Source organism: Marmota marmota, unplaced genomic scaffold (genome assembly GCF_001458135.2).
Source record: "Marmota marmota marmota unplaced genomic scaffold, marMar, whole genome shotgun sequence".
Taxonomy (NCBI): Eukaryota; Metazoa; Chordata; class Mammalia; order Rodentia; family Sciuridae; genus Marmota; species Marmota marmota.
In genome coordinates, this window is record NW_025999842.1 from 2607550 (window position 1) to 2616369 (window position 8820).

General features: G+C 36.9%; 1 protein-coding gene across 1 annotated transcript; it reads right to left on the reverse strand.

Annotated features, from left to right (window-relative positions):
* Window positions 1-1216: 1216 nt before the first annotated feature.
* Window positions 1217-3373, reverse strand: LOC107153358 (zinc finger protein 691-like). The gene has a single exon (XM_015498902.2). It carries the CDS (start codon window positions 3342-3344, stop codon window positions 2490-2492), a length of 855 nt encoding a protein of 284 aa, XP_015354388.1. The 5' UTR covers window positions 3345-3373; the 3' UTR covers window positions 1217-2489.
* Window positions 3374-8820: the final 5447 nt, after the last annotated feature.

The following is an 8820-nucleotide window of genomic DNA, read 5'->3' on the forward strand; positions in this document are numbered from 1 at the left end:
CTTGTAACTTTAAAAAATGTGCGGTGACTCATGCACCCTCACTTCATTTCCCTTTGTGACCAAAAACAAGTCTTTTGAGAGAGTTGGCTGCATTAGAAGTTCAATCTGTGGTCAGTGAGAAACCTCATGATAACTAGACCAAAGTGCTGGACTTCACTGCCCTTTGCCTATCCTCCCACCTCCCTTTCACCTGTCCCAAGAGAAAAGGGAGTAGAAGTCTTGAGTCAATTCTATCAAGATATTGTTGGTAAATAAGCTGATGTCTTGGATCAGCCAGCTAAGTCTCAGATTTTTAATGGTATTTTAAAAAAACTATTAAAACTTATGGAATAATTTTTTTAATAGATGGTGACTTTTATTATTAAGGCCATGTGTCAATTTACATGTCTAAGTTTAGGTAACTATGTTTAAAATATTGTGTGTAGATTTTCCAAAAACAAATGAATATGAAATTAAAGTGTTTTCTAACTGTAAATCATCCTACAAATGTAAGGGAATAATTTGGGAAGTTTTCTACAGCTTAAAAAAAAATCACAGGCTTTGGGTAGAATAAGGTTCAGTTCCTGGCCCTGACAATTACTTGCTTTTTTATCTTGGGAAGTAACTTTCTATCCACCTGTTTCCACATTTGTTAAATGTGCATAATTCTCCAATGGTTGAAAATTTAGTAAGAGGATGAGTGTGAAGTTCCTGGCATATCTCTCCCTGAACAAGTGGCAGGGACCCCACATGATAGGTCAGGTCATGGGTGTATCAGTTTCAACAGATTCACATTCTGCCATTAGCTACAAATGAGAGGAACCCTTACTCTGGAAGGCAGGGACCCAAACTGACTAGAGAGACAGAGACATCTGGAGGCTGGAGTATAGCTCAGTGGTAGAGCACTTGCCTGGCTAGGTTGGGCTCTGGGTTCAATCTCCAGCACCATGGGGTAAAGCAAGATAGGGGTATTTTGTATTTGTTAGAGGAAAGCTAGGTGAACACTAAACTTTCATGTGAAGCCAAATCTAAACCATCTGAGGCCATGTGAAGCCAGATCTAAGCCAGAAGGCCAGAAAACCAGACATAATTCCCTGTATTCCCAATCTTAGGGATAAATTATTGATATTAATGGCAAACTTACTATGGGTCTTAAGATTTTTCTCATCCCATCCCTCAACATCTACTCCTTCCACTGACATTTTTCCAGCAACAGAAGAAATCCTCAATCAGTAATCTAAAGTTAAAAAGGGTCTCATTCTTAGTACTGACTTCCCACACAGTGAATAGTCCAGAGCCATATCACAAGGCCACGCCGGCTCCCATCTCCAGGTTTATCGACTACATGGCTCCTCCTTTAGAGGTCAGCAACGTGAATGTAGTGAAAAAAAAAGAGCATCAGTAGAGAGCCAAGGAGGCCCAAGTTTAAACGGACTCTACTATATACCTTGCTTCTGTTTCCTCATCTTATACCCTTGAGGACTGCTGACAACTAAATGAAATGAAGAATGTTGATGTAACCAGCAGAATCAATAGCATATAGTGAATACTCAATTGATGTTAGTCCTTTCCTTTCTCCCTTCTCCTCAAACACTTAAAAAGACTCAGCCTCCTTTTCTTTGCTTTTCAGAAGAGCCACCTATCTGTCTTTTTTCCTTTTTTTAAAAGTTGTATATGGACTCAATGTCTTTATTTGTTTTTAGGTGGTGCTAGGATCAAACTCAGGGCCTCACACTTGCAAGACAAGTGCTCTATCACTGAGCCACAATTCCAGCTCCCATCTTTCTTTGTTAGAATTCAGTTCCCTTCCAGAATGGCTGCACTGGGACACTCTCCCTCACTCCCCACCTCTTCAAGTCAGTCCATGGGTCTTTTTCGTTGAATCATTAAGTGCTAATCATCACAAGGAAACAGATGGCGAGTGAAGTGGGGATAATAGGTAACAAATATGGGGGAGTGTGACGATTCTAGTGGGCTTCTCTTTCATTCCTAAGACAGAACCTCAAACCTCTTCTCAGGCCAAGAAGGACCCTTCCAAGAAGGGCCACTCCTCCCAGCCTCCAGATCCAGAAGCACGACTTGAGTTGGGGTACAGCAGGTAGGAACCTAGCAGCCCACTGCAGTGTACCCTAAACAGTTCATGGACAATATGAAGGTACTTCAGACAGTGATGCCATCTCACAGGTGCTTCCTCAAAGGCCAGAGAACTGCTAACCCAATGACATGAACATGTCTGGAGCCTACCCTACTTCTCTTTCACATCCAACAAGGTGAAGCCAAGACTGGGTTCTCTGACTTTCTATGGCAAGAAATTGCCTGGGAGGATTTTTATTCAGAGTCCCTTCTCAGGATTTCTTGGAGATCCTGGCTTCGGAGGCAACAGGAAACCAATCTCCAAAGAGGGATGAAGCACTTGAAATCAAGGTGGCAGCAGCAGATCCTAAAGGTCTTCTTCCTCCACTAGAATGGGTCTCTCACTGTCTCTTCCCACTTTTAACTGTGGCTTCCCTTCAGCTGGAATCTTTCCCATTCTGCTCACCCAAGTGTGTTTTCTGATGACGAATAAGATTCGAGCTCCAGGAGAAATGCTTCCCACAAAGAGTGCACCGGTAGGGCTTCTCCCCTCTGTGGGTCCTCTGGTGTGCTCCAAAGTTGGAGATATCACTGAAGGTCCGCCCGCATTCAGCACATTCATATGGTCTCTCACCAGTGTGGGTGCGGTGGTGCACTCCAAAGCTGGAGCTGTTGCTGAAGCTCTTCCCACACTCACAGCAGATGTAGGGCGCTGGCTCCAGGTGGGTCCGATAATGCCCAGCCAGTGTGGCACTCTGGCTGAAGCTCTTACCACAGATATCGCAGCGGTACGGCCGCTTGCCCAGGTGATCTTGCTGGTGCGTGGTGAGGTCTGAGCGCCGCCGAAAGCACTCCTGACACTTGGGACATTTGTAGTGCTTCTCTTCCAGGTGGATCCGTTCATGCCGGATGCGGTTGGAGCTTCGGGAAAAGCTCTCACCACATTCGGAACACTTGTAAGGCTTCTCACCAGTGTGGATCCGTAGGTGTGTTCTCAGGTTAGAGGTATTGGTGAAGGTTTTGCCACACTGAACACATATAAAGGGCTTCTCCTCTGCCTCAGGCTTTGGAGGAGCAATAGGATTCTCTGGTCCTTCAGCTGGGGCAATGATTTTCTGCCATGGCTCTTCTGACTGTGTTCCTTGTGGCCTCATCAGTGGGTTCTCCTGCCCATGATCCTTTTCCCCAGATGGGATGTGAGAACCCTCTGAGCCATCCACTCTCCAAGGGTTACCCGCTTCCCCTTCCTCAGGCAGGTGTGGTTCTGGACTCTGCTCCTTCTCGCTGCCCATCTCTGAACCCTCACTCCCGCTGCTCAGTCAGGTACCAATAATTTTAAATAAATAATATTTAGGCAGTGTTTGTATTTCATTCAATAATTGTTAATTTGCTCCATCATTTGTCTTCCTATTAAGAAGATAAATATCAGAGACTTCTGTCTTCTCAGCTCTGATTATGATTGGAGAGATTCAAAATTCCAATTTCAAAGAAATAATGTATTTGAAAAATTAAGTATAGTTTCTTCTCTAAAAATTCACCTTTAAAGAAACAAATAAGATACCTTTCTCAAAATAATAACAACCCAGAAATAATGGAACAAACAAGAATATTTGATTTGCTTCAAAAATAAAAAGTTAGCCAAATATTTTTTTCTGGGGTCTTAAAGATGTACATATAAAAACTACTACAGAATTTCATTTTTTTAAAAAATATTAAGGTCAAAAATGTTAATATTATCTCTGGGAGATTTTTACTGGTTTCTTCTTTTTCCCTTTCTATATTTTCTAAATACATGCAGAAAATGTACATTACTTTGAAAACAAGAGTATATAAATTCCCATTGTATATTCTCAGAAATTTTAATGGCATTTGGTATTTTTCAAAACACTCAGTATATTTTCAGTCTTTGGTTAACAAAATGGATCATCCTTTGTTTCACCTCTTACTCATATTCCCAAGGAGCCAGAACTGAGACAGTTGCATTTGAGCTCCTCAGGCATGACTGTACAAGGTCTTTGGCATGATGCATTTTTATTTGCAGAGGACAATTTCTGGCAAAAATCATTATGGACTTTGAGATGGCAAAGATTAATACCTGCAGATAATAAAGAAATTTGCCTTGCTTATGGCATGAAACTAATAGTTTATATTTTAAGTTTCTTCCCCAAATACATTATCCTACAAAAGCCTCTTCATTAGTAAAACAGGCAAGCAAAAACATTAGATTTTCACTAAACCCATTCTCAAAACAAACAGTGGGGTGTAGTTGGGAGCAAGAATTCTAACCAAAGATTACACTTGGGACAAACAAAAAGGAGAGAGTGAGAAAGAGAGAACATTTTGTTGCCTCTGTTCCAGACCCTGTTAACACAAATCTTTGCTACTGTAGAAACATTTTCCACAGACTCCTACCAGAGAATTTATACCCCCAAGAACCAGATATCCCTGAAAAAAAAAAGTCCTGGTTAAAATATTCTACAGCTAGCAAAGTCTAGGAAATTTCCATTCTGTCTCTTCTCTTTTATTTCTATCCCCAAAAGTTTTATTGCAGTTGCTCCACTAAATTAGGGAGAATAGGCAGTTCCCACAGAGCACCCTGTGGAAGACCCCATTGGTAAAGCGCTGTCCCACAAAACTCAGCAGTTAGTACCTTCAGGGAATGTAGATAAGAAATAATATCTCGCCAGTCTCAAATTTCAAGACTGTAAGTGGTAAGTATCAGATTCTAGAGCCCATAAGCCAAGAGGAGGAAATGAAAAAAGCAATAATAAAAACTGCCTCACATATCCTCAGGAAATAAGTTAATATTTCTTCAGAGATGTTTTTCACGAAAGAATTACTTTTCCTTAAAAAGTAAATGAAGATAAATCTTACTATCTTTGATTTTATTATCTTCTGAAGAAATATGTGTATAAAATCAGAAATAAAAAGCTGCTAATCTTAATGTTTTTGTTAGTAATCTATTTAGATCTGATGACTAACTATTAGGAATAACTATCCTTTCCTGGTATAGTGATTGCTTTTATCACGTCACAAGATTTTAATACGTGATGGTGGATTTTATTTTTACTTTAATTTCTACATATTAAAAATGTTTGATTATTCTGGCTTAAAAAATTAGTTTACTTCACAGCTATATTTTGTCTAAGCATTTATATAAGAATATATGAATATACAACCAATGTAAAATTATTGAATATAAGGTTAAAAAGTCAATATATTGTCAGGGTGTTTCTAAATATTAGGATGATTGGAGTGAATTTTTCCATCATTATCTAGAAGCTTCACATGATGAGCAAATTTTCAACATTGTCAACATTGGCAAATCATTCAAGTCAATTTAAAAAAAAAAAATTCCCCAAAGTGCTCTTTGGCAGAATAAAAGGCTGTGTCTATGCAGCTTCTCAATAATTTGGAACAAGAACCATCATCAATCAGAGAGTCATTTTATCAAAACAACACCCAATAATAAAGCTGATGAATATTTTTTTTCTCTGAATTTACTAGTTGGCTTGCTATCTTATATACACAGCCTAAAAGACAGGGGAATTGACTGAGAAAATCTGGGAATACAAACAGAAAATATTGAGTCATTTTGGAATTATTTAGACATGAAAAACAGATCGGTAGCTTCTTCCTATCAGGCCAGATTAGTGTAGAGATATAAAAACTATGTGTGGATGATGTTATTGATAAATAAATAAGTTCAACATTTGGAAATTTAATACCTTTGTTCTTGTTCTTCCCTGCAAGAAACACCAAAATGAACTTGCTGAGCAGCAAAGCTTTGCAGTAAGCACATTTCTCATTTTACTAAATAGCCACTTCTGCTTTCACAAATCTTCTTATTCTTTCTATTCATGTCACTACAGAAAAATGATGCCAAGCTATTTTTCATCAAGCAAGAGATATGCCATTTTGGTGACTTTACGATTTGATGATCACCAGAGACCAAAAAAAAAAAAAAAAAAAAACTGTGAGCTCTGGAGTCTCTAAAGAGATCTGAGTCCTTGGATCTAATGTTCCTTTACTGCTGCTGAAAGACAGCAACCTGACCTATCCTGTGCTGCTCCCAGCAGAAGTAACATTGAGCACTACAGCCTCTGGGATAGAGCTATTGAAACAATGGTTCCTAATAACTTTAAGAAATAGAAGCAACTATGTATACATTCTGACTTCCCGTTGGCTCGTATCCCTAGATAGAAGTGTCTTTAATGCTCAAACAAGTTGTCAATTAAAGCACTGAATTTTATATTTATGAACATAAACATAAAAGTGAAGATCATGTGAATTATTACAATATATACATATAGGATGTGGGTTTATGAACACATCAAAAAATAGCCAAAGTAGAATGGAAACATTAAAGTAAAAACTGTTGTCACTATTGCTCAGAATTGTGGATAATATGCTAAACTCTACTGACTGACATTCATGCACAAACATATAGACGGTCAAATACAATGATTTGCCCATACACAAGGACATTCTTTGAAACTAATTGTTTTAGTAAATTTTTATTTTGGAAGATTTAGATTTGCAGAAGAGTAGGAATATAGTACAGAGAGTTCTCACACAGCAGGTTTCAGTTGCCCCTATTGTATTTGATTTTGCCATGCTACATTTTGTGATGATATATTTTCAAAACTAAGAAACAAACATTCCCATATTACTATCAAAGAAACTTCAGACTTTATCCTTATCTCAACAGCTTTTCCATTAAAATCAGATCTATGTTCCAGTATTCAATCCAGGATCCCACATTACAGTTACTTATTAACTACTTAGGCTCCTCTGGTCTGACAGTTTTGCAGTTTTTCATGATCTTGAAGCCTTGAGAGGTATTGATCAGATATTTCATAATATGTCATTCAATTTGGGTTCATCTTATGCTTTTATCATGATTAGATTGAGAATATAGTTTTTTGGAAAGATTACATCAAAGGTAAAATTTCCTTCCCATCAAATCATATCAGGATTACAAGGTATAATGATCACAATATCTCTAATGATGTTAACCTTGATCACTTGATTAAGGTGGTGTTTGCCATGTTTCTTCACTAGTGAGTTACTGTTTTATCCTTTTCATACACTTTTCCTTAGAAAAAAGTCATTGCATCTAGCCCAATCAAACATATATTATTTGGAAATTTTCTGTAAGGACAATTTGTATCTTTGCCTTGGTTTATCAACCATTCAAATATAACACTATAAACTCATGAATATTTATTTTATATTTTAGGTTATAATTCAATGCTACATTATTTATTTTGTTCCTCAAATTATTCCAGATTTCGCAACGGGTAACTCTTTCAGGTTGGCACCTATCCTTTTAGCACACACATTCTTTTGTTTCTGTTTTTTTGTTTTTGTTTGTTTTGATAGTTATTTATTTTCCGACAATGCAAAACCATCTGGATCCACCTTTATGTTTCTTGCACCTGCCGGAGAATGAGTCATTTCTCTGAGGACTCCAGATTCATTATATTGGAGAATAGTATTTAAAAGTCAAGACTTGGACAATGGGCAGAAATAAATATATTTTTAGCAAAATTAATATCAATTATCTTGTGGGACCAACAAATATGTGCTGTTTTATTTATTTTCATAAGCACAAACATAAAAATATCAGAATTTACCTTATTTTGCTTATTTCCTTTGGAAAAAAATAGTATTTATTTTTCAGTATAATTTTAAACCTCCCTATGTTGTTGTGAAGCCATTTGACATGTTTATGAGAAAATTGAGAGTTTCTTTTCATGATTTCACATCTTTTTTTAATGGTAAACCCTGTGTTTAATAAAAGTGAATAACATTAATTGAGACTTATGTGTGGATTTCACATCTTTTAAAAACAATTCTTGTCACATCATGACTACTCATGTGGCTTTGGACAAATTACTTAACCTTTCTAAGCCTGTCTACCTTTTAGGACTCCAGTGTGAATTCAGAGAGACTGCAGATATGGAAGTGCTCCCTAAATTATAGAATGCTAAATAAATATTCATAAGATTTTACAATAATACAATTATTAATTTTATTAGCAAACATCTTCATTAAAGGTGAGATTTTTGACTATTAAAACATGACACTATTATTTCTTCACAGATCAGTTATCTCCTATTATGGAGATGAATAAGTGCATAAATTATATAGTGTAGACAGCCCTGGCTTTCTTAAAACTCATACTTTGAAACTTGGAAAATTACCTAGAAGCCTAATGTTTAGCCTAAAGGCATCTCTAGACCTGAAAAGTATTTGTGGTGGCTTTTCATTATGATCGATGATTGATTTCTGTTCTAATGGGTGGATCTGTCTGTTCTGATTATAAATAGTTAAGCCACTATGATTGCTATTTTTGACAGTCCCCTGGATCTCTGCACACAAAGTTTTTATGTGACCTCAATATTTCACTTAAGTATCTCAGCAGAAGACAATGAGATGTCACTAAACTCGGCCAAGAAGGAGGAAAAGAATACAAAGTAATAATATGTGTTCTTAAAACAGAAAAACTGCAAGCTTTTTTGGATCCCTATAATGTATGCAGTAATTCAGCAGCATTGATTCTAAAAGACTCCAGTTTTTCTGAACAGTCACTTTAGAGGACAACTGCCTAATATCATCAGATTCATTTCTGTGAATTATGGGAAGTTTACATTTATTATTGATTACACTTAATAATAAGTGCTATAAAGTCAAAATTTTCTCAAAAAATAGTACAATCTAATGACATAATGCAGAAATATAAGACCACAGGAGGAAACTGTG

What these genes read in the sequence shown, in the direction of transcription:
- LOC107153358 (XM_015498902.2), bottom strand. Translation starts at nt 3,344, where the DNA reads ATGGGCAGCGAGAAGGAGCAGAGTCCAGAACCACACCTGCCTGAGGAA.